Source organism: Pogoniulus pusillus, chromosome 6 (genome assembly GCF_015220805.1).
Source record: "Pogoniulus pusillus isolate bPogPus1 chromosome 6, bPogPus1.pri, whole genome shotgun sequence".
NCBI classification, from domain to species: domain Eukaryota; kingdom Metazoa; phylum Chordata; class Aves; order Piciformes; family Lybiidae; genus Pogoniulus; species Pogoniulus pusillus.
Window position 1 is genome coordinate 30,410,720 of NC_087269.1, and position 25,531 is coordinate 30,436,250.

The 25,531-nt window shown below is 44.9% G+C and overlaps 2 protein-coding genes across 2 annotated transcripts; both read right to left on the minus strand.

Moving 5' to 3' along the window:
• Window positions 1-156: 156 nt before the first annotated feature.
• On the minus strand, window positions 157-14,671 carry VPS26A (VPS26 retromer complex component A). The gene is made up of 9 exons (XM_064145096.1): window positions 14,590-14,671; window positions 11,352-11,501; window positions 9,608-9,683; window positions 6,728-6,884; window positions 5,820-5,984; window positions 4,903-5,009; window positions 3,409-3,477; window positions 2,722-2,864; window positions 157-1,920 (listed from the first exon to the last, which is right to left on the minus strand). Exons 1-9 carry the CDS (start codon window positions 14,590-14,592, stop codon window positions 1,807-1,809), a joined length of 984 nt encoding a protein of 327 aa, XP_064001166.1. The 5' UTR covers window positions 14,593-14,671; the 3' UTR covers window positions 157-1,806.
• A 1,214-nt stretch (window positions 14,672-15,885) lies between these two features.
• Window positions 15,886-19,790, minus strand: SRGN (serglycin). The gene is made up of 4 exons (XM_064145669.1): window positions 19,741-19,790; window positions 18,391-18,521; window positions 16,394-16,541; window positions 15,886-16,237 (listed from the first exon to the last, which is right to left on the minus strand). The coding sequence occupies exons 2-4, from the start codon at window positions 18,479-18,481 to the stop codon at window positions 16,024-16,026; spliced, it is 453 nt and encodes a 150-aa protein (XP_064001739.1). The 5' UTR covers window positions 18,482-18,521; window positions 19,741-19,790; the 3' UTR covers window positions 15,886-16,023.
• Window positions 19,791-25,531: the final 5,741 nt, after the last annotated feature.

The following is a 25,531-nucleotide window of genomic DNA, read 5'->3' on the forward strand; positions in this document are numbered from 1 at the left end:
GCATGCGGAGCCCTGCCCTGCCCTGCCGCCGCACCGCTACCGGGCTGCGAGCCAACCTGGAGCGGCGGCAAGCAGCCGCGCCCCGCTCCCGCGCCCCTTAACGGAGAGCCGCGAGCTACACGCGGGGCAGCTGCCAATCAAAGACGAGCCAGATGCTAGTGAGAATACAGCTGTTTTAATCACCCCGATAGCAGCTCGGTACGGTTCCCGTTTGTTATACAGGGTTGCACAATCTCAGGCTAAATACAATCAAGTTTTCAGCATCTCTTGGAAACGTTTCCAGATTACAACATGCAAGTGACCATGAAAATATTTGGCTTTTTACTTTATTCTTTAAAGTTTTTGACCAGGCACTTACATGAGGGAGTTAAATTTGCTCTCACTCAAAGATAATAGTTCATGTGATAAATATCCCAGCACAAAGGTACAGAGTGTTTGCTTTATCAAAGTGCCACAATAATAAAACAGTTCTTACAGAAATGTAATTTGATTGACTTACTCATAAAGTAAGGTAACCAATGACACTTGCACCACAGTTGAGAAGTCTTGGTTTAAAGGACAAGTGAACTACAAGTGCAAGTAGCCTTCCACACAGCAGGCTTTGTTTTACACTCAAGCCACACGTCTGATAACAGACTACATGCTCAGTTGGGAACAGGTGACAACTAAGTTCTTTATAAACTATTTCTTCAAGCACTAAACACATATGAGATGATCAAGACAAACAATGTGCTGTGCCAGACAACATTCTAACAAACTTTCAGGTTTACCTGGCTTCAAAACACCTTTCTAGAAGAACACAAAAAAACTTGGTTGCCCTCAAAACAGGCCCAGTCAGATTAGGAAGAGAACGTCCTTTGAGGACATTTTGTCTCTCCTATCAGGACAGTGAGAAGAGAGACTGAAAACAGTGGATAGGTGAGGCCAGGAGGAAACACAGTTACATATATATGTGAAATAATAAATGTTATCAGCATTTATTTACCAGTAAGGGATAATTATGTTCAAATACTTTACCCATTCACCATCTGAACATGAAATTACAACAACATCTCTGCAGTCACTAGTTACCAGGCAACGAACTCCCAGATGTCAGGAGTGACTCACCTGATAAGCTCAGAAGCACAGTAGCGCAAGAACCTGGGGGAGGGAGGGCTAAGAGGCTTCCTAACATTCTTTGCTACTAACAGATTCAAAACTTCTTGGAAACCTCGGTAAGGTGTCTTGAGGGCTCCACAGTTATCACAGTCATAGTGCAGTTTCAGTTGATCCCTGTCTAACATGGTCATCAGAAGTCTTAGGATAAATTCATTGTAAACTTTGATTTTTAGTGTGATTTAGTCAACTGTGTCTAATTGTCTAACAGTTTCAGAACAAAACAAATGTAAATAAGAAACGTTGGAAAGTAACATGCAGTAAACATGAGAGCAGGGAAATGCTTTAGTCTACACTGTATAGGTGATCAGCAAAAAAAATAAAAATCAAATATACCAGCCTACCATGCATGGAAATAACTAGATTTAAGCTTATGCATACCCAAATCCATATAACATTATCAAATAAAAGTAAAATGTGCAGTATAAAATAGTAGCTTAAAGTTCCAGTGTTTTGAGAAAGCACTTTATTATTAAATGTATATACATACTTGAATGTTTAACTGAAGAATGCTTTAGTAGTATGGTAAATGCAGCACTGCAAGATGAAGGAAGACAGTTGCACTGGGAATTTTTGCCTTCTTTTCCCACAGGCTGCTGCCAACTTTAACCTGCTGAAGCACTGCAAAGTTTTTTTTCACCTTAGACCAGTTCACATTTCAGGTTGCTCAGCAGACGCTTGTGACTCTGGAGATTCAAATCGCTGGTGAAAGTTTGTTCGTTGTTTCCTCAGCTTCTCAGGAGCTTTTCTCCACAGAATTATTTCCTATTTGAAGAAGGGAACAATTTTTAAACGACCATTTACTATTAAGTCAGCAGCATTGTATGTCTTAAGATCCTGATAGGCAAAGATGTTGTAAAAAAAAAAACCACTACCACAAAATTTTCTGCATCCTTGTTACTTACACAGCAGTGCAGCACATGTGGAAAGTAACAGAATGAGGACATAAGTTTACATATTTAGCTACCACCATTTATCAAGTTTGCCCTAATGACCCTAATCCCAACTTGGATAGCATTAAATAGTTCAAAAAGTTTTTCTTCCTCCTTTTCTCAAAATTCAAAGTCACTCTGCACTCCAGTTATGTTTTGTTTCCCATCTTCAACTATGATGCCTTGTCTATTCTTCAGAAAAGAGGATTCTGATCTAATCCACCTAAGGTTCATTGTAATGATCCTTTTCCCTATTTCCTTCCTCAACAAAATCAACTTCTGTTATGTTGTCAATCAAACATCCTAGCCCTTACTACAAATATGAACCTGGGCTAATGATGAGACAGGAAATCTGCAGTAGTTTCAAGCAAGCAAACAGATGTACCTGCAGCTCACATAACCCACAAAGTGTTTTGTCTGGATACCCACAACAGCGTTGTTCTACAGCACTTAGCATCCCATCACCCTCCTCAGCTTCTTTATGCAAGCTAAAATTTTTCTATACAGCTTCCAAAACCACATCTGCCAGTAGAAATGTTTATCTCATACATGAATCAGATGGCTTCTCATGTGCTGAACATTCATACATACGACAGCCCAAACAATTCTGCAACAGGATTCCTATAGACTGTACCTGCTGTTTGAAGTATCGTCTGTCTTCTTCATCCACAAGCACGAGATTTAGGAAGTACCTCACTGAAAATTTTTTGTTCACATCCCTCATTGTAGGAGTTGGGTCATAGCCTGCTAAGAAGAGTCTTATAGGAATTGATTCACCTTTAAAAGAAAAAAAAAAAAAGTAAGTTTCAATTAGTTCCTTAAAAGTGGATGTCATTAAAGCCGTTTCAGAAGGCACACAAAATAAGGGCAGTTTCTTCAGCACTGTCTGTACCCTTTTCTCAGTTAAGCTACCACCAACAAAACACCAGAAAGTATTATAAACAATGCTGAGGAGGCAGACAGGTAAGTGTGAAATCAAACACAAGAACGCTCTCAGTGAAAGCACGGTAGCCAGGCAAGACAAAAAGGATTACTATCTTGAGTTCTCCAGAGCTGTTCTACACCATGGAGTCATGCTTGAACCAAAGTGATTAAAGGATCAGTCACAGAATTTCTAAGGGTAAATAAGGCCAAGAGTTCCTAGGATCCCAGGTGAAATGCCTTAAAAGTGTCTGCTCTGAACATGAAAATTCACTGTCAGTTCAGCAGCCTAGAAAGTGTGGTTTCTCCAAGAAAAAATAAGTAAATAATCTCTTCTATTCCTTTTTTAAGTAGTTTTAACTCAAAATGTTTACTCTTCAAAAGAGACACAGTTATTTACCTTTAACTGGCGCGCCATCCATTATTTCATACTTTGCAATGGTTTCAGTCTCTGTTGTGGTACTGGGTCCTGGTGAAACAAGTTTTCACTGTGAGGACACATGCTTCAGTTTTAATCATTTACAAAGCTTTAACAGCATTTGAATTACATAGTGTTGCCTTTTTTCCCCCCTTTCTCTTGCATAAAAGTTACATAGACCTAAAGCAAGCAAAACACTCTCTCAGAGCATATACTCCCTACTCTCTCCTCCCCACACTGACAAGGAAGCAGTAGCCAGCATTTCAAATAAACCCTGGGTATGCAGGCTTTAAATAAGGGACAAACATGCAGGTTGGACCTGTGAAGAAGTCTGGTTTGGTGTGCAGTGCTAGCAGCTGCTACCATGATCAGACTAGAAAACTGAAGGGTTATTTATAAGCCTGCACAAGAACCACCTTCCTCCAGAGCCTAGGATGAAAAAAAACGACAGGACCCAATTTAGCCACAAAAGCCAACAGTGAAGTAGTGTTTTTTTCCCTTCTTCTATTGCTATGGAAGCTTTATCATTCTCCACAGGAGCAGCTCACTACAGAGTCAGACACTGGGGAATGAAGTCATGAGCCACAGCCTCTTACTGCCTTCCTAGCTCCAGGGTTTACAAGCCCCATATACAACAATCAAGCTGTTTCTGCCTCAAAGCCTCTTGTTTAGTCTGGAGAGAAGAAAGCTCGGAGGAGATCTTATTGCTGTCCACAAGTCCCTGAAAGGAGGTTGTAGCCAGGTTAGGGCTGGTCTCTTCTCCCAAATAGCAAACAAAAGACTGAGAGGAAATGTTGCACCAGAGGAGGTTTAGGTTGGACATGAGGAACAATTTCTCTATTAAAAGGTTGTCAAGCCCTTGCCCAGGCTGCCCAGGGCAGTGGTGGAGTCCTCATTCCTGGAGGGATCTGAAAGACATGTAGATGTGATGCTGAGGGACATGCTTTAGCGGCAGACTTGGAAGTGCTGGGTTAACAACTGGTCTTGATGACCTTAAAGGTCTTTTCCAATCTAAGTGATTCTATTTCCCTTGTATTAGGTTCATGCTAGCTGAAAATGGCATATTTCTAGAACATGAGAGATTCATGCTAATCTTTAACTAAGCCTTCTTTAACAGCTAATCTCTGCAGAGGCAAGCGAGTCTTCAGGATGCATTTTACACCTCTTCCCTTGTTTGTTATCTATCCAAGCTGATTAAGTTGCTGCATATTTATGCCCAAGTTGCATTTACAATGGTTCACATTTGAGAAGCTAGCCCAACAGTCACAGTCCCAGAAGAATGCTACAACCTGAGAATGCTGGCTGCTAAATATGATTACCAAAGCACAAAATGCAAATGGTAGTCAAACACCAGTGAGAACGAAGCACATGGAGCATCAGTTTAGCCAAAGCTGCTTCTACAGACTTCACTCCAGGTTTGCATAAGGCTTGACTGGCAGATAAGTTGCCATTTCTTTTGGGCTTTGTTTCTCTTACCAATTCCAGTAATCTCCTTTTTGATCAGCTGCAACTCCATGTGCTGAATTTTTATTCTCACTAAGAGGAAATAAATTTTTCCAACAATCACATCCTTTAACTGATACCTTTAAAAGAACAGAATGGGGGTTTTCATTAAAGAAAATAAGAGTACAACTTTTACACCTTCTTGAATACAAGTCACACAGGCAGTTACCTCATCTGCCTGTCACCTTAGAGCGAGCTTCTCCACTGAGCTAAGCATCTCAGCCAACCCAGTGCAATTAACACCTTTCCAGTATCAGTAAAGGAAGTATTATAGTTATATAGAAAAAGCATAAATGAGAGGATTTGATACATGTTTATAAATATCTGAGGGCTGGCCGGGACAGAGGGATGGGGGACAGGCTCTGCTCACTTGCTCCCTGGGATAGGACAAGGGCAATGGGTGTAAATTGCAGTAAAAGAGGTTCCACCTCAACACAGGAGCAACTTCTTTACTGTGAGGGTCACAGAGCACTGGAATAGGTTTCCCAGAGAGGTTGTGGAGTCTCCTTCTCTGGAGACTTTCAAGGCCTGTCTGGATGTGTTCCTCTGTAATCTGTGTTAGATAGTACTGTCCTGCTCTGGCAGGGGGGGGTGGACTCAATGATCAACTTGGGTCCCTTCCAGCCCCTGACATCCTGTGAAATGCACAAATCCAAGTCATAACTAGTAGCTAATGACCTTCTTATTAGTACTGAGGGCACAACATACAAGTGCTCCTCAAAGAAGGCCACTGTGCAATTACCAACCAAAAAAGCTGAACACAGTCACTGAAAACACTGCTTTACATTAAGTCTCCAGACACCAAGGGTTGTTCAAAACAATGCTACACTCTACCCATCGTTCCCAAGATACTTACTTGAGTGGATTTTCTTTTCCTAAGTGACACTTACTTTGACTTATTATATTCAAACTCTATATGAAGACAGTCTTCAATCCCAACTTCCATTTTAATGGAGTTGTTTACATCTGGGTACGTAGCAAGCTGGTGAACAATCAGATCATATTCTTTCACCAGGTCTGACAGTCGTCTCACTATTGTCACCTTCAGAAAATACCTAGGGAAACAAGCACCAAGTTGGCCAAAATTACTCAGAATTGTATAAATAAAACCCCAGACTTCTGAAGGATAAGTATTCTTTGAAAGACAAGAAAGGTGCCTACAAGGCAGCTAGAAAGGAACAGTTTATAAAGGCCTGGAGTGATAGGACAAGGGGCAGTGTTTGAAATTAGAGAAGAGTAGATTTAGCTTAGAAGTTAGGAGGAAGGTCTTTAACATGAGGGCGGTGGAGCACTGCAACAGGCTGCCCAGAGAGGTACTAGAGGCCTCATCCCACAAGGTCAGGCTCAGCAGGGTTCTGACAACCTCATCTAGTGGAGGATATCCCTGCTGACTGCAGGGGAGTTGGACTAGATGACCTTCAAAGGTCCTTTCCAACCCAAACCAGGCTATGATTCTTGTAAGACTAAACAGAAAAGAGCAAGACACCAAAACAAAACAAAAGGCTTACAGGTAGAAATGTGAAGGTGTTTCATTTAGTTGTGTTGTTGGAGATTTTAAAGGAGAGACAGACTGTGTTCACTTGATTGAATTTTATCTGTACAAACAACACTGAATAATTCCAAATAAAATAGAAAAGGCTACATTGTAACACAGCCTTGACTTCAATCACAGCATATTAGCTGCTCCATGACTGATCTGAAACCCAAAAGGAGAATAGATCTGGGAAAGGGCAGCATAATTGCTGAATTATGAGTTTTCTGTGAGGAAGGAAGGAGTAAAGGCTTAGCAGTTACAAACCTCAGTCTGACGTTGGCACCAATGTAGGATTCGTATGGCTTTTCAACCTGCATAAACTCAAAATCGTAGCTTCTGTTTTGGGTGAGTTCTCCAGGTAAGGCCAATTCTTTCACTAAGTTGACAAATTCATGGGTATTGCTTTTGTCATTGAAGAGTTCTGAAGTTGAGGAAGTTAAAAGGAAAACATTTCAGTGTTTATTTTTAGCAAAAGAAACCATCTCTAATTTGGCAGCAGCAGGTGGAAGTGGACAAGCAGAAGCAATGAAGTTACACATAATATGACCAAATGTTTTACCCAGTTTTTCAAAGCTATCCTCAGTAACCTCCAGCAAGCATTCTAAAGAGATAACTGTAATGGAAAGGACAGATTTGAAGCTTCACTAGCACAGCATCTTCTTTCTTTAATGATAGTTTAGATAGCTTCAGTAAGTACTTCTTGCCTTGCATTCCCTGTAATTAGTATTGTCTGATTTTGGCTTTCAGCATTTACTGCTGCAAGAACAAAACCTAAGCAACATCAAGACTGGCTCATTTAGGACAAAGCAGTGATCCTAATTGGTTTTCCACATATTAGCAACACCTAGTAAATAGTTTATTATTACTACTAGTCTACAGTGAAAGAACTTATTATGACCACAGTCTAAGTCATTTGGAAACAAGTTCTTCATACATAAGTATAGACACCAGCAACAGCATTTCCTGTCTCCAGGCCAGTGTCATTATTGTTAATCCCTAGATCTATGTCATATAATTCTCAGATAAAAGCTTTAAAAAAAACCCTAACACTACCATTTAAAAAATATCCAAAGTCTTTAGTATGTAAAAAATAAGCTCCTCTACAATTCACAACTTCTTGCTGCAGCAAAAGGATGAGGGGCAATGGCTCTGAGCTGGAAGAGGGGAGAATTAGACTGAAGATTAAGACAAAATTCTTGACAGTGAGGGTGGTGAGATGCTGGAACAGGCTGCCCAGGGAGGCTGTGGATGCCTCTTTCCCTGCAGGTGTTCAAGGCCAGGTTGAGTGAAGCCTTGAACAGCCTGGTCTACTGAAAGATGTCTCTATCCATGGCAGTGGGCTTGGAACTAAACAATTTTTAAAGATCCCTTCCAAACCAAACCATTCTATGAATCCATGAACGTCAAATACCAGCTAAGATCACAAGTGATAGTGAGTTTTACAAAGAAAAATCAACATTAACACACCAATTCCACAGTTTATTATTGCCAGTTTGGTAGAAATTGACACTAACTAGCAATTGTATGTTTTCTAGTATGCCTACAAATGATCTAAAGTGAACTTGGTTTGCTATGACAAGTGTTTATATAATACAAAGTTTATTTACTGTTGCAAATCCAATACTCTTTGTGCCAGACAGAAAAGCTGCACTCCTAAGAGTTGGTTTATAACACACCTTTAACATACAGCTGCAGCTAGTCTTCAAGTACTGCTCCAGAAGATCACACTGAGGCGATTTTTGTACAACAGAACTTGAAAGGATACAAGAACACGTGAATGAAGTGCAAAAGCAGTGGCTTAAATTGCTTCTGCACAAGTGAGGACTTCTAAACGATAGCACGATGTAAAGTCTCAGAAACACAAAACTCAAACACACCACATCAAAAGTAAACCATGTAGAAAAACTTACACAGAGCAGATGCAAACCAGCCTGTACAGCTATTAGAAGACAAAGTGGAGCTGACATATGTGAGCACTGCTTTTCCCTGCCTCAAATTCCTTCACTCCCTTCACACTGCTGCTTTGCTCTGAATGCTTGCTTTTTTTCAGCCTCATTGATCAAAACCTCAAAGCATGAAGCAAGAGGTGTCACAACTCAGTCATATCTGCTACTTAACAGTTCAGACACATGGTACTAAAGCCTGCTGATTAGAGAATTTGTGACATTCAAATCAACGTCACCTGTACAAGAATTACTTCCAAGGGGGATAATGATGCAAATGGTTCTCTAACAGACAGGGAAGGAATTTTAGCACCAACCTACATGTGCACAAATTACCTTAACTGGTAAGAAGTTAGACATGATAAAGATTTTTCATAGCTTGACTCTAATCAGACTTAGATACAGGTAACAGAATTTTTCATGTCAATACAATATTGTCTTGCTAAAACCCCACAGATCACCTGCAAAGTGTCAGTATTGGTTTACATTAACAGTATAAAGCTAGGTTTTGGAAAACCAGCCACTAGGAATTTTTAGAATCATAGAATCAACCAGGTTGGAAGAGACCTCCCAGATCATCCTGTCCAAGCCAGCACCCAGCCCTGTCCAATCAGTTAGACCGTGGCACTAAGTGCCTCATCCAGGCTTTTCTTGAACACCTCCAGGGACAGGAATTCTACCACCTCCCTCGGCAGCCCATTCCAATGGCAAATCACTCTATGAAGAACTTCCTCCTAACATCCAGCCTATACCTCCCCCAGCACAACTTGAGACTGTGTCCCCTTGTTCTGTTGCTGCTTGGCTGGGACAAGAGACAACCCCTACCTGGCTACAGCCTCCCTTCAGGTAGTAGCATTTTGCTATAGGCTGCTTCAATTTCTTTTCTATCTCTCTTCTCTTTGAGATCCACTACTAAAGCCCACAGTTGGTTTTCAGTAATCTGTACTGGTTCTTAATCAAGCTTTAAACCAGCATGAGACAGACAGAATCCTAACCATCCCAATTCTCACATGTATACATCTTCCTTTCCAATGACATTCTCACTGCCACAAATGAATACATCATTTGTGTTAAAATAAGGACAATATAATCATCATCTGGCACTTGTCATGGCTAACCCAATGAGGTTACAATGCCTGAGGCACACCGCTGACAGTCACAAGTGCCAACATCCATAAACCACATTATAGCTTAAACTCACCAATTTGTCCTACAAATTCAATTCTAATTCCTTGGTGCTCTAGTCTCTTTCCAAGCTGCTTAAAGGAGATGTTCACCTACCAAGGCAAAAAAACCCTTATCAGTTATTTTTTCCCCCCAACATTTTCAGTCTAATATGACACCATAAAAAGGAAAATATATTATCACATGCTTATGGAAACAGACTTTTTCCTGAATAGTGCTGCCTGAGCTTGAAGGCAACCAAATGAAATAGCTGACCATGAAATTAAGCAAAGGCACCATTATAGCAGTTAAGAAGAATCTAATCATCTACAAGACTGAAATTAATAACCAAGCTTGAAATTTCTGAGTCACAAAATTAGGAACCCAAGACAGAGCTTATGCAGAGTTCACATAAGCTAGTCATGACCCTCTTGCCATTTTTGAGAGCACAGAGCTTCAAAGCACCCTCTGACAGTCATATTTGGAATTCCAAAAAAGAACATTTCTGAGATGCATTCCTTGCAAGTGAATTTAAGTCCTCCTCAACAGACAGACAAGTATTGGCATTAGAGAAGTCAATGATAAATAACAGATAATGAAATCTACTATTGAGACCTGCATTTGTGAATTTGATTCTCACAGAGACCTCATCTCACAAAAGAGGATTCCATAAGGTTCCTCTCTATGGAAACATGTAATTAAGCACATACTTTTCTTTAATGAGGTAATGATGACCAGAGTAATACCTGTACTTTAAAAAAATATAGGAGAGCATATTAGAGTAGGAAGGAAACCACCAAATAACCCATTTTTGTGGTGAAAAAGAAGGTAGAGATGGAAAGAAGCTGCCCAATAAATTACTGGTCTTTCAGATGTCATCCCATTGTGCTTGTTAGCCAAAACTCATCAGGCATCACCAATACAGATGAGAAGAACTTGGACTGGTGATATATGAAAGCAAGTCCCTTGTGTCTGATGCCCATCTTGTGAGACTAGTTTCATATGCATGAATGGATCTTTCTAGAGAACCAAGACCTTAGCCCGGAAAGAAATCTTAAGGGCAGGAAGATACCCACTGACTGTAACAGGTCTCTCAAGAGTGAAGCAAGCATTTAAAAGTCAGTATCAGAACCTAGCTCATGTTCTTTGAGGGAAAAGTGAATCATGACAGAAATACTCAGAGTAAGAACGGCTCTGGGAAAACCAGAGTGGTGGCAAGGAGCTCCTAGGTGCAATACTGAAAATAGAGAAAACCCTTTGGTACTCTGAACTCTTTTTTCCTCAAACAAGAAAAACTCCTGTTGATTCAGCAGCCACCTGAACTTTATATGTTGCTCCTCTGATGCAATTTCAGAAACCACTCAAGCACATGAAATGCAAGACTTAGCTTCAGGGTATACAAAGCAGGTTGGCTTCACCAGTCAGGAATTACTGTTACAGGCCGAGCTGTGATTCTGGAACTCAGGAGGAAGGAAGGGGATCCAGTTTGGAATAGTTGTATTACCAGAAGTAGTGGAAGAACTGCACCAAAAAGCTTATTTATAAATACAAGACGACCAGAAACACATAGACAGCTACTCTTCAAAACATCTCATATTACCAGCTGCCTGAATGACTATGTTTAAAAAGATCAAATATAGGAAAACACTCTTTTGCCTTTGAATAATACAAGCTGAAATTCCAGCTCTTGCTTTTATTTTTTTTGTCATTTACCCTCCTGTACACATTTGCATGCTAAAATCCATAAAGCAATTAAGTAATTTTAAAAAGTATACAATTACCTTTCCTGAAACAGATTCTCCATCATAGAAGAGAAAATGTTTTTCTACTTTACCATCTTCTGTTTTGATTTCTGCTGTTTTTCTTGTTTCTGCATCATTGAGAATAACATCAATCTCACAAACAGGAGAAAAAAGGCCTCCAAGGAAATTCTGGAACAACAAGAATTACTAAGTTACTACACAGTGGACGCTCCAGTTTAAATGTGGCATCTACTTGCAGCTATACATCAGAGAAAAACCATTTGTGCCCTCAGGAAGTTACAAAGCCATTATGTATGAGAGACTCAAGAACCAGTGATGACAAAAGACAGTTGTTTCATCTAGCAAATCAGTGAAATCAGGTCAGTAACAAGCAGTGACAGCTCTTGCAAAATAGCCTGCTTATAAAAAAAAATTATACAGCATAAGTACCATTATTACTACTACACTAAAACACTAACAAGCATTTAAACCATTACAGTTGCAAACCCAGCTTTGGTTTCCGTCACTGCAAAGTTTCCAGTCACCAATTTCACTTGGAAAATTAATTGCTTTTAAACCACACTTCAAAGGAAAAACACAGATCTTTTTAACAAATGTGTTGTCTGGTTTAGGATTAGAGATATTAAGCCCCGAAACCACACATGTATTGCTTTATACTCACTATTACTTACTGCATGAACAGCAATAGTAAGGAAAAAATAATGCAGGGCAAAAGGAAGCAATTGGGGACATGACACAAGGCCTAAAGCCTGGTTGGTGAAGGGGCACAGGGACTTCTCACACACTGCCTCTTGCTAAGAGAACCCTACACCAAAAATGGAGAGCAGCAGCAGGTTCAGGAGGCAGCAGCTCTTGGTATCACCTACCTTAGCTGCACAACTCCACCATCAGACAGAGTGGATTACGTTTACCTGTAATACTGCTCCAGGCACCAACCCATTACAAGCATCAAATGTTAGTCCTCACCTTACAACAGCACTCCCTAGGCACCAACTTCTGACTAGCACCAAACACAAGATCATCCTTTGACCTTACACAAACACTTCTTACAAGAAGCTGCAAAACATGTTAGTGGCTCTATGGGAAACTCAGCAAGATTAGTACAAAAGCCAACATTTTCTCCTGAGAATTAGGCACTAATCTGCTTTGATGTGCTAAAGCAGGCAACGCTTCACTAATTCAGCGTGACTTGGGTTTTTGAGGGAGAAATTAAACCACGCTTTCCACAAAAGCATCAGTTTCAACTAGACGAATTTGTTATGTGGGAAACCTGTTCTCACTTCACCAATTATCAAAAATTGGTTATTTGAAGACGTCCTGAGGCCCTGAAGTTTAAAATACAGCATCAGTAACAGACAGCCCAGAAGAAAGTTTGATCTGAATGCTACTACCTAGCAGCAGGACTGCTGAGTAACTTTTTGCTTACCTCTTCAAGTCAAGCATGTCTTCATGGTGCAAATATGAGCTATGAAACAGCAATTCATACAAGACTAAACCAGCTCTGTATTTGTTCAGATAGCAATTGGCCCTGCTTAATCCACAAACACATACCTAACTCTAACTGAAAACTACTTATATCAACTTCACTGCACACTGCAGTCATTCTTGACTTTTGGCTCCTGGGGAGAAAAAGAGAGAAATAAGGAAGTTCCATTCAGAATTCTAAATCTTTAGACTATCTTAAACTGCCATTCAAGGTATTTTCCAACAGAATTCCAAATCTTTAGACTATCTCAAACTGCCATTCAAGGTATTTTCCATCAGAATTCCAAATCTTTAGACTATCTCAAACTGCCACTGAAGGTATTTTTGAGCATGCCCATTTTTCTTCCTTAGAAACTGTACTAATCTTCCATTTAGCCTTATACTTCTTTCCCCCCAGCTAAGTTAGTCACCTTTAAGTAAACATTATGTGACATGTTCTCACAGTTACCTTCCGAATTAGGAAGTCGTACCATCATTTAAAACAGCCAGACCGAGCGTCGCTAACAGATCCCTTCTCAAGGCACTGCCTATGAATATTTCAACTGCACCCCTTAGAGATTAGCCACGATCTCATTCAGAGAGGACAGGAACATATGGAATAAAGAAATTAACAGCTGGTGTCTCCTCCAGTTGCTATCGAAAATAATGCTGCGGGGAGACTACGCAAAAGAAGAAGTATTTTAAGAAGCCTTCATATGGCTTGCTAACTTACAGCCTCAGAAAAACACAAAGACACCGAACCAAGGTTTTGAGAAACCGGGAAAACACTAGCCTATGCTCTTGAATTCACGTGAAAGAGACGCTGAAGACTGTGCTACACCGGGACGGAAATCAAACTGCCTTCAGTCCTAACGTGTTGCAGCTGCACTAAAGGACTTGTAGGACTCCAGCAGCGGACAAACGGTGCCGAAGTGCCTGCCTCAGCCGGAGCTCTAGAAAGCTTCTGCGTGCCCAGCAGAGCCAGAGACACGCGTTAGGGAGCGCACACACTTCTGAAACCCGAAGATCGAGCTGGTCCTTTAAACCACGCTTTTTTTTCACTCTACACCTCACGGCACACGGAGCACTTTGCCCAGGCCGAGCCTGCTGAGCACAAAGGGGCCGCTGTTTCCTCAGCCCTGAAAGATTACTACCGACCGCTGTCATGTCAAGCGCTGCCTTACGGGACTGCTGGAAGATTCACTGGTGGCTCCAGGAATATCACAGGCACCACCCCCAAGCCGCCCCACAGCAGCTCGGTAGGGAAGATGGAAGCGGAGTCCCACGCTTGGCGAGAGCACACGCACCCACGGGCGAGCAGCGGGGCAATGGCCCGAGCCTTTACACTGAAAACACCCCAGCTCTTGGTGCTTCGCCAGGTCTCTCCGCAGCCCGCCCCACACCACCGCCTCCTTCCCCACTCCCCGGCCCAACCCCACCCGCCGCCAGGCCCGGACGCAGCGGGCAGCGTGACGCAGGCCGGGGAGGGGGCGGCCAGGCCACTGGTGAGGCAGGGGATGAAGGTGGTGTCACCGGGCGCTCGGCGGCCAAGCTGGGGAACGAGAGGAGGGGCGACCGGCTGTACCGGATGCGCAAACCGCGCCCCGCGGGGCGGCGGCTCTCCTCACCGATAGCGTAGAGCTACAGGTGGAGAGGAAGAGGAGAGCAGCACCGTCCGGTCCGGCCCGGGCCATGGCCAGAAGCGGCCGGCGGCCACGCGCGGAGCGGCGGTTAACGGCGAGAAGCAGCCCGGTAGCAGCGCGGCAGCGGCCGCTCCCCAGCCCAGACTCACCATGGTGCGCTGCCGCTGCCCCTCCGCCGCCGCCTGCCGACCCGCGCCCCTGTCATGTGACCTCGCAGCCTGCCACGCCACGCCCCCTGCCGCACGTGACCTCCCCCGACACTCGCCCCCCCACCCGCCCCTCCTCCGCCTTCCCGCCGCCGCCGCCGCCTCGGTGCCCGGCGAGGGGACGGCCCCGGGGCGACAGAAGACGCATGCGCGACTCGGCGGGAGGGCACCGCCTAGCGGCAGGGAGGCGGCAGCGCAGGGGCTATGTGATGAAGGGAGGTGCGGGACTGTGGTCGCACAAGGCGTTGGGTTTGGACCGGTTGGTGCCTTGTAGCTCCCTGCAGGAGGGAAGCCGCCGCTCGGGGAGGCCTGCGGGGATTAGCTGAGTCCTGGAAGGGTGCAGCGCAGCCGCCACGACAGCTGAGCGAACTAGGATTGATTGTTTAATCTGGAGGAGGCTGAGAGGAGACCTCACAGTGTCACAGTATCATCAGGGTTGGAAGAGACCTCACAGATCATCAAGTCCAACCCTTTACCACAGAGCTCAAGGCCAGACCATGGCACCAAGTGCCACGTCCAGCCTTGCCTTGAACAGCCTCAGGGACGGCGACTCCACCACCTCCCCGGGCAGCACATTCCAGTGTCCAATGACTCTCTCATGAAGAACTTTCTCCTCACCTCCAGCCTAAATCTCCCCTGGCGCAGCCTGAGGCTGTGTCCTCTCGTTCTGGCGCTGGCCCTGAAAGGTTGTAGGGAGATGAAGGTCAGTCTCCCAGGTAACAAGCAATAGGACAAGAGGAAATGGCTTCACATTGCACCTGGGGAGATTTATACTGGACATTAGGAACAAATTACTTAATGAAAAAGTGGTCAGGCATTGATTGGAGCAGGCTGCTCGGCAAGGTGGTGCAGGTACTTTCCCTGAAGGTGTTCAAAAAACATGTAGACCTGGCACTTGGGGACATGGTTTGATGCCCATGGTGGTGTTAGGTTGATGGTTGGACTCGATGATCTTAGGAGTCTTTTCCCACTGAAATAATTCTATTACAAGGTTGTTGATTTCTTACTCTTGGAGCACAATAACCCCTCCCCCCCCCCACAGTCCAGGCAGGATCTTAGGAGTCTTTTCTAACTGCAATAATTCTACTATAAGGTGGTTAATTTATAACCCCCTGAAGCACAGTAACCCCCACGCAGACCAGGCAGGGCTCCAAACCTGTTCTCCCCCCATTGGGGCAGCTGCAAAAAGAGTGAATTCAGACCAAACAGCGATGAGGTTCAGTGCGTGAAAGCAATACAGATATTACGGCAACGTTTTTATTGATTTAGATTGGCTTAAAACCACTTCATGCCCATTGAGCTGAGTCAGGAGCCCAGGAAAGGATGCAGGAGGCAAAGGAGACCACCACTACGATGAGGAGGCTGATGTCTCAAGTCCTACAGCAGCAGATCCTCTTCCGTTAGCTTTTGCTTCAGTTTGCCATTCTGCAGACCCTGTAGGAAGGTGGGTGGCTTTGCCTTGGAGAGGCCATCGCTGTCACCAAACCCCGACCCAGAGGCTGGCTCTGCTTCCACTGACACGTCAGGCCCAGAGCCAGACTCATCATCTGAGAGAGGGAATATGTCGCTTAGCTCCTGGTATTGCTTCATCCTGAAAGGCAGAGTGGCAAACTTCTCACCTTAAGTGACCACACTGAAGCCTTACGTTCCCACAGGTGATCCACACCGTGACAGGGCCATCAAGACATGACTACCAGACACTTTGGGGTGCTACTGTTAATGACAACAGTGCAGGGAATGAACTTACAGGGATGGGTCTGCCATGGGAGGAAGGATCCTGTTGGCTCCCCCGGCGGGTATGTGAAACCAGGGTCCCTGCTCTTCGATGCAGTTAGCAGACCAGGCATCGGGTCGGCACCTTACTCTCTTGTACCTTGCCTTCTGCATTGGAGCACCTGAATGAATCAGCCATGTATTATTCGCTAGGATCTATTCACTTTATGAGCACCTGGTAAGGCTTAAAGGAGCAGAATAAGGTAATTTGTGTGGCCCTGATTGCTCAACTGCTGAAAACTAAACCCTGAAGGCTTTTCCCTTTTTTTTTTATGACCACTGATATCCTGACATCTTTGCTATCAGAGACATTGAGTGCATCTCAAACACAGCACTAGGAAGTCCATAGGCACTAGAAGGGGAAACCACTGCCTCATACTGACGTCACAGCAGGACCCATCCCCAGCTCAGGGTATGACACATCCGTATGGGACCTGTGGGATTGGCCATGTGTAGTTCTTCCTGAAGCTGGTGGAGGTATCTCAAAATCTCCTGGGGTCAAGCTACCCGAAGAGAGAGCTTGCTCTCATGATATCCCTTTCTCTGTTGCCTCCAGCAAGCATCACAGCCAAGTTCACTTTGGCTTTGCATATCTCAACTCAGCCCCTTGAAGTTCCATGGGGTGAGCTTTGGTGGGGAGATGAGAAACTCAAGGTGTGCCAAGAGCCTCCTGCCTTGGGAGCAGATTTGGGGATTACATCACCAGAGGAAACAGTTTAGACATCTCCTAGACACGACTCAGGGTTGTGCAAACCCATGGTTTCAGTCCTGGAGCCCCCCAGCTCCTTGATTAGGGATGTCACTGAAAAGCAGCACTTGAAATTCAACTACCAGAAGCAGAGAATAACCATCACACAGTAAAGATGAAAACAGCCACATTTTGTCCTTCCTCTTAGCCTCACATAATTAATTTATTCTGAAGCCTCCTGGCACAATCTCTCCCTACTGGCACTTTAATCTATTTTTTTTCTGAGTTTCTTGGGAATATCTTTCTGTAATTACACTTCTCTATTGCCTTATATATTTCCATAATGTACTAGATGACTTTCAGCTGCCTCCTACACTCCAAGAGAAAAAAGATCTCATGGGCATACATTTCCTGCTTCTTTTACAGCATATTCCTTTTCTCCTGCTTATTTTCTTCACTTAGCATATTATTAAGAAGGTTTTAAATAATAATAAGAGTGGCAACAGAATAAACTGCAGCTGTGCAATTTGCAAATAAACAAAATACACCCCCCCCAAAAAAAAAAGCAAGCTGGAATCCCTCAAAGATCAGCCACTGAGTGGTAGATGCATCATGAAAGCCTATCTCTATTACTGCCTTGGTCTGGGGGGCAAATTATATTATTACCTGTTTGAAAAACACTTCTGTCTGGCAACCCCCAAGTCTACAGGGTACGTGTCATGGTGAATCAACATTTCCTTTTAGCTGTTTTAGCACTGCCTGTTGCAATGTTGCACCAAATAAACCGTTGAATTTCCTCACACTTACAACCAGGTTCTTTTCCTGCCTCCCTTCAAGAAATCAGACTGCAGTTGTTATGACATGGGAGCTGTTACAGACTTTGTCTGTAACTCCATAACTGACTTACAGTAGTGACTGGACCACAGACTTTGTAACTCCATCACTGGCTTACAGTAGTGACCAGACCACCATGAAAGGATGGCTAACATAAAAAAAATAACAGCTTGAAATAGAGGGATTGAAAATACACAAAGCAACAAGTTTTGTGAAGCCTTTTTCTCATCCGGGCTAGGAAAGGGACATGGAAATGCTTCCCTTGCAAAAAGCACCTTTTTCTTAGCAGTCCCCCTCCAGAAAATGAAATGTTAGCAGAACAGGTTTTCCAAGTAGATCTCATCGCCCCTAGAAGAAGGGCAGTTGAAAACATTCAGAAGCTACCTATGTGGTCTAAGCTGCACAGCCCAGAGAGAGGATTTCCAAGAGAACAACCACCCCGTTTTTACCTTGTGCCGTGTATCCCACAAAGAGGATTAAACAAACAGCCAGGAAAATCCTCCCGTTACATCTGATAAGGAGCTGCATTTTGGCTGGCATCTCCCTGCTCGCCACCAGCCTTCACCACAGCTTCTTCACACTTCAGAAACAGGACAGGGTGAGAAGATCGACGTTTAGAAAAGGTTTCCAAAACCTCAAACCCAACCCCTAACCTGCGTCACTGCTTCCTGATTGATAGCGGTGAGACATGTACAGAAAAAAAACACTGCTCTGGCCTCCTGGCCCTCATCACTCCAGAACAAATCATTCCCCACTGCCTCCACCTTTAGTTTTGCCCAAGGAGAAATGCAAACTCAGGACCAACCAGCCCGACTGAAGGCGTGTGCTGACAGCAGCTTGCGTTCAGGCATCTGCCTGATGCTCAGAGGGCTCCAGAGTATTTGCTGCTTGCTCCAGAGAAGAAAAGTAGCACTCCACGTCCCCCAGCTTTCAGTTCCAGAGAGGAAAAGTAGCACTCCACGTCCCCCAGCTTTCAGTTCCAGAGAGGAAAAGTAGCACTCCACATCCCCCAGCTTTCAGTCAGCTGCGTTTTCGCATTGGCACTGGCAGTGATTTTCCCCAACCTCAAGCTCACATCAGTGCACTGGGAGGGTTACGAGCTAGCTGCTTGGCATCAGTGCAAATTTCACCAGCAGGAAATAAGCTTCTTCCACAAAAGTAAATTATCTCCAGAATCTCGTGGCAGGTTTGGGTTTTTTTGTGGGGTTTTTGTTTGCTTGTTGGTTGGGGTTTTTGTTTTTAAAGCAGGATCTTAGATATTGACAGAAGGATTGGGGGGGGGAAATGTGTTCTCAATTAGAGAATGTATTCTGGTAGAAAGGTGTCAGCTCCTTCCTGAAAGGGTACAGGGGGTTTGCTCAGCCAGACTGTTGCCGTGTGATGCCAGTGCCACAGGGAACGTGGCAAAGGGTTGGGACAGCTCTGTGAAGAACCTGTCTGGAAAGCCCTGAAAGCCCCAGACACATGGAAACTGCCTTTCAGGCAGCTCTTATTTTTCACTTACCTTTCAGTTGTGATTAAACCAAGCTTCAGTTTGCTTAGGCAAAGTTACAAACAACAAGGTTTTCTAAGTGCTGGGGCTTTCTTAGTCATACCATTAGCTGCTGGATTAACTCAGGCACTGACTGACACACAGGCCTGGTGTGCTGCCGGCACCTTCGATGCCTCTGCAGCTGATAGTGTTAAGTTTTCTGTGGTGAATCTATCTTTGTAAGATGGAAAGTCCATAGACACCCCCAGTGAGGGTCTGGACTGAGTAGTGACTTTCCCCATGGCACAGTGCTTCACCAAAACCCCACCTGTGATGAAGGAAATCCCTCCAGAGGCTCCCTCTCCAGTCTGGGATTTACTGCTGGGCTGAGGCAGTGGTGTTTATTATGAACCTTTACACGTGGAGTTTTCTGGCACAGGAAAGAAAAGATCTCAAACCAAGCAGGCACAGAAGGACTCGCATGCAGTGGTTATTCCTGCCAGCCTCATTTCTACTCTGTATTTTTAGCATCAGCTCTGCTCTGCTGTTTCTTTTTTAAAGCAGTGTTCACCATCAATAGGTGAATGTGTGTGGGGAGGCAGTTTCCACCCACTGAAGGCTGCAGAAGCCTTTCCTGCAGTAATACCTCTCATTTTCCACTGGTCACGGGTACGTGCTGACCCCTTCCACACCCCTCCAGCACATGCAAACACCCCCTCATGTGTGAAAGCACCCCTTCGCTGGCAATTTTTGCCCTTCCCACCAGGCTGAGGCTTTTTCTACCTCACTGGAACCCTCACAGAATCTGGCTGGAGCAGTGCCCACTTAGACACATGGTCGTGGAGGACCAGGGATCCTCAGGAGGAGAGGGAGCAGCAACCCCTCCCCACACACACACTTCTGGCAGGAGTTCTCACAGAGCCAAGTTATCTGTCTGGTACCATCAGCCAAGGGGGGGGAACATGTAGTGCTGGCAGTTTTGCCTCACGGTTTTGTTATTTCCTTCTGTGTCAGCAGCGTGCCTCAGGAAATGAGATTGCTTCACAATTGGTAACCATGGGAAGACTGAAGCAAATTTTCCACTCCCCCATCTCACGTACACCTGTGTAATGGTGACCAGAAACCTGTGGGGAGCATCAGCCTATCTCCTCCTGTCCTGAACCTGGGGGTGCTGGTAGAGAGTAGCTGAACATGAGGCAGCAGTGTGCCCAGGTGGGCAGGAGAGCCAATGGCATCCTGGCCTGGATCAGGAAGAGTGTGGCCAGTAGGACAAGGGAGGTTCTTCTGGCCCTGTACTCAGCACTGCTCAGGCCACAGCTTGAGTGCTGTGGCCAGTTCTGGGCTCCTCAATTCAAGAGAGATGTTGAAGTACTGGAAAGTGTGCAGAGAAGGGCAACAAAGCTGGTGAGGGGTCTGGCACACAGCCCTGTGAGGAGAGGCTGAGGGAGCTGGGGGTGTTTGGCCTGGAGAAGAGGAGGCTCAGGGCTGACCTCATTGCTGTCTACAACTACCTGAAGGGAGGCTGTAGCCAGGTGAGAGTTGAGCTCTTCTGCCAAGCAAGCAGCAACAGAACAAGGGGACAGAGTCTCAAGTTGTGGCAGGGGAGGTCTAGGCTGGATGTTAGTAGGAAGTTCCTGGAGAGAGTGATTGGCATTGGAATGGGCTGCCCAGGGAGGTGCTGGAGTCACCATCCTTGGAGGTGTTGAAGCAAAGCCTGGCTGAGGCACTTAGTGCCATGGTCTAGTTGACTGGATAGGGCTGGGTGATAGATTGGACTGGATGACCTTGGAGGTCTCTTCCAGTCTGGTTGATTCTGAGATTCTGCCAGTGTCCACACCCCACTGAGATTGGGAAGTAAAGAGCTTTCCACCTTCTTACGAATGCTGAGGTCATACTGGAGACCTGGATCTGAAGCAAACGAGGATGTGCAAGTCTTAAAGAGTAAAGCCTGTCTTTTGGGGAGAGTCATAGGATGTGCCAGGAAAGAGCTGCAATTTTCTTCTCTGTTAACCACTTGGGATGTAAAATGCAAATAAACAGGGCAAATATAAAAATGTTCATTTCAAGCTAGAGGCCACAAATCACTGGAAATGAACATACTTTTTTTTTTTCAAACAGGGAACAGCAGATAAGCTCGACTATATTGGAACACCAACCTTGAAATGTGCCACTGCATCCCTATCAGAGTTTAAGAGAAAGAGGGTTTTTAAAAATCAGGTATTTTAAGTCCACATAGGAAAGGACAATCATTCAGATCAGCTACCTCAAATCTACCTCCCATAACCTCTGAGGAAGAGTCACAGGATGATATTCCTCTTGTGCAGATCCTTTGTGTTTAGACTGGAAGAATAAATGCTCCAACAGAGTAAGCTATAAAAAAAGAAGATGAGTAAGAAGCAGGTATTTGGGAACACAGCTCACTCCTGGAGAGTTTCTTACAACTGCCACACTGAAGCACTGGCATTATTTTCAAGTCACATGCAAAGCAGATTAAAAGCTTTTCATTTTTCTAAGGCATTAATATGGGGAGCAGAGGGCAGGCAGAAGAAGGGGACTGCCTCAGTACTGTGCATTCAGCCCCTTGATCAGACACCCTCTTCTTTACCTGCCTGAAAAATCTGGAATCAGCTCTCAAGCTATAGTAAACACTCAAAAACTTTAAGTGAAGAACTGCTCTGTAGCTGTAAGTCTTGGGGCTGTTTTACCTCCCATCTGGCTTCAGGAGTAATTTGCATGAGGATGGGCTCCCATGGGTGCACAGGCATCCACAGTCCTGGTGTTTATCAGCAAGGCACACAGGCAAGGTGATATCCATCCAAACTGTGGCGGAGAAATAAGGAAGCCTCTCCTTCATAACAGCTTGGAAATCAGATAAACACTAACTGCTGTGGGTTCACTCTGCTTTCAGGGATCAGGTTTTCCAGAGGGAGCTGGATTGTGGCTGGACCCCACACTTCACCAACACACTTCCCAAAGCACTGGGCCCAGCCTGTAGTGCTCCACAGGGGAAATTTGGAATACATATTTTGTGCAAGTCACCAGCCTGGGGGCAGCCAGTACAAAAAAAAGTTACAGGAGGAGACAATGGCAACAGAAGAAAAATAGAGCCAGATTAAGCAAAGGAGAGCATCTGAATGGCAGCTGGGTTGAACACAAGGAGTGTGGCTTTTTTGCCTGTCTTGTCTTTCGGGAAGGCAAAACAGGTTTCTTCCCCAAGACTCATTGTCAAGTGGGATGAGATCCATCAGACTCAGACATCAATCATACATCCGCCTCAGTACTCCTCACAGGCTGTCCTGTTAAACACCCCAAAGCCATTCAGACCTCCCTCAGCAATTGAGCTCCATTCCAGGCCAGCAGCCCAGATAGATTTAAGGATGCTTTCTGCCACAAGCTCTTGTTCAGCCAACCAACCCTTGAGGACTGAAAGCAAAAATGCATCCTGCATCAAAATAGCAGAGAGCTGGCAACATAGGGAAGGAAATTTGGGTTGACCTGGGGGAATGTCTAAATCCATCCCTAAGGAAAGATGAGTCTTTAACTTGAGTCATGTCTGAGCTCAGTGCCTGGCCCCTACGCTTGCCTGCACACACAGAGCACCATGGCACATACATCAGGACAGAACATGGCATCCCTCAGCCTCTTGTGCTGCCACCTCTCGCCTCCAAGTGCCGTATCAGGACTTGGCCCATGAAGATAAGATTCAGATCTTGCTAAGAAACCATTAACACTCATGTGCATTACATCAAAATCAGCAGAATCGCTGCCATCTAGATCACACAGAACAGCAGCTCCTTGGAGGTTCCCATGAAGAAGGTCAACAAGTGCACATGGAGAGGTGTTCACTGGAAAACCACAGCTGCATCAAGGTCCAATAGAGCTGATGACTGGCAGGAAGTTGCCAACAGCATTTTCCCATCAGCAGTCTTTCCTCTGCCAAAAAGAAGTTAAGGAAGCAATGGGCCTATCCTTCAAGAGTTAAAAAAACAACCAGCTTTCATTCCTTCTAGGAGGTGTGATGCATGCTGCTTCCACATACTGGAGCCCAGAGCAGCAGGAGGTTTTGGCTGACACATGGATAACGATAAACTAAAAGCAACAACTTCAAGACACAATACAGCAAGATTAGCTCCAGTTTCTGCTTAGAGAGACCATTTCTGTAGCCATCCTTCTTAAAAAACCTCATCCCAGAGCCACAGCAGGCCAGTGATGGAAGTGTCCAGTTCTCATTGGAAGCAGGGCCCACACAATGAAGTAAGGAGGGAGTCTCCTTCACAAAGCTGCTTGTTGGGAAATCAGGAATTAACTAAGGAGAAAAGCATGGAGTAGGGGGGGACACACAGTGATGTTTGAAGAGCAAAACCTGGTGCCCTGCTCCTCCACTGCTACTCTGGGAGCATGTTTTCATTGGAAACCAGTTGGTGCCGCTGTATACATAGTGGGTTCAGGCTTGGTTAGTTGAGTTTTAGACACAGCTATCTTTCCATATGATGGTTTCTTCACCCCAGGACAACTTCATGAATGAGCTGCTCAGCAACTTTGAGATGCTTTTGATCAACGCTGTGCTCTTCTCCCATAAAGCAGCCCAAGCAGCTCACCTTTCCTCCACTCCCTCTGTGAGTGCTAACATATTACTAACTACTGGTGTCGAATAAGAGCCTCACACCATGTACAGGGAGAAAGGACATCAGAAAATTCAGGAAGAGAACAGGAAGTAAGGATGCTCCTGTGGAGGTTTCCCCATGAACCAGATCCACTTATTGCTTGAAGTGGAGCAGAGCTGCTGTTCAGGCCTCTGCTAACCCATCCTTTACCTACAGTCAGAGTTTTGTGATCTTCAAGAAGATGTTAGAGCAAGAGGTGAAATTACCTTTAAAGGGAATGGGTCTTTGTTGTATTTCTTATCAACCAAAGCTAGTTTTAAGCATATTATTTTTAGTAGAAATAGCCTTTTGTTTTGAGATGTGGCACACAGAAAACTGAGGAAAGGCAGGAAAAGCCTCCCCCTGGCAGGACTTTCACGCTGCAGCCCACTGAGCTGGTCTGGGAGGATCTGCGCCTTGATCTCGGGATGGACGCTGCTGTGGCACAAAGCAGCCCGATCCGAACTGCTGTCTCTCCAGACAGCCTGTGCTGCCCATGAAGCTGCTTGGCCCCTGCCAACACAGGGGATTTCAAGATCAGCACATCCTTTTAGAAAATACAATTTGCATTACGGGGGGAAAAAGCATCTTCTGCCGTTTTATACTTGAAAGAAACAGGCTCTGTAATAGCTCTTTTTTTTCCCCATCTCTTTCAGTGCAGAAGAGGACCGGGGCAGAGGTCAGCCAGCAGGGAGAGATGAAGCCCGGGGCAGGATTCATCTCATCTAACCTTTGCAACAGAGTGCAGCAGGGAGGCCAGGCCAGGCTGACCAGGGAGGCAAGACACAAAACCCTTGCACTCAGACTACCATTATGGTACAGAGAGCAAAGTCTGTCTTTCCATGAGCTCTAGGTAACACCAGCAGGTCAGTGCCATATGGAGATATTAAGGCATAGCGCATGGAGAAGTTGAAAAGGACTTATTTGCCAGAAGTTCCAGATGTGGATGGCTAAGATGGAAACCACTGTGTGGCACTAAGCAGCCTTAGCTGTCGCAGGACAAACCAGCAGGTGTTCAGAATAAACTGCTGGTAGACTTTTGTTTGTTATTGTCCCCTCCTTGTCTGCAGACAACATGCTGGCAATTCAATCCAGCATCACAATTTCTGTCTCCTTTTCTGTCCCAGATACCACATCTAGGATGTCACCACCTCTGTTATTTATAAGGTCCTGGCTTTCTGGTGGAAGGAGGCTCTGGGCCCACCTGTTTGCATCCCTTCATGGCCTGCTGTGAAACTAATGCTCGCTGAACCCACTGGCTATGTGAAGATGTGCTCCAAGAGAGCAGGAGGAATGTCACAGCCAACACTCCTTGCCTGAGAAGCACTTGCTTTTGCTCTCCTCCAAGACACTTAGTGTACAGGAAATCATCTTTTCAATTCCTTCTTTTTCATTTTGTCCCACACATTTCACCCTGAGACCTCAGAGAAGCTCTCTGACAGCACTTGCACTCCTTTTACGGCATTCAGTGACTCA

Coding starts and splice junctions, on each gene's coding strand:
- VPS26A (XM_064145096.1), bottom strand. Junction 9,684..11,351: donor GAGAATCTGTTTCAGGAAAG/GTAATTGTATAC, acceptor TTGCCTTGGTAG/GTGAACATCTCCTTTAAGCA. Junction 5,010..5,819: donor TTTGAATATAATAAGTCAAA/GTAAGTGTCACT, acceptor GTTCTTTTAAAG/GTATCAGTTAAAGGATGTGA.
- SRGN (XM_064145669.1), bottom strand. CDS start 18,481: ATGCCAGCCAAAATGCAGCTCCTTATCAGATGTAACGGGAGGATTTTC. Junction 16,542..18,390: donor TGTGGGATACACGGCACAAG/GTAAAAACGGGG, acceptor TGATTCATTCAG/GTGCTCCAATGCAGAAGGCA. Junction 16,238..16,393: donor CCCATGGCAGACCCATCCCT/GTAAGTTCATTC, acceptor TCTGCCTTTCAG/GATGAAGCAATACCAGGAGC.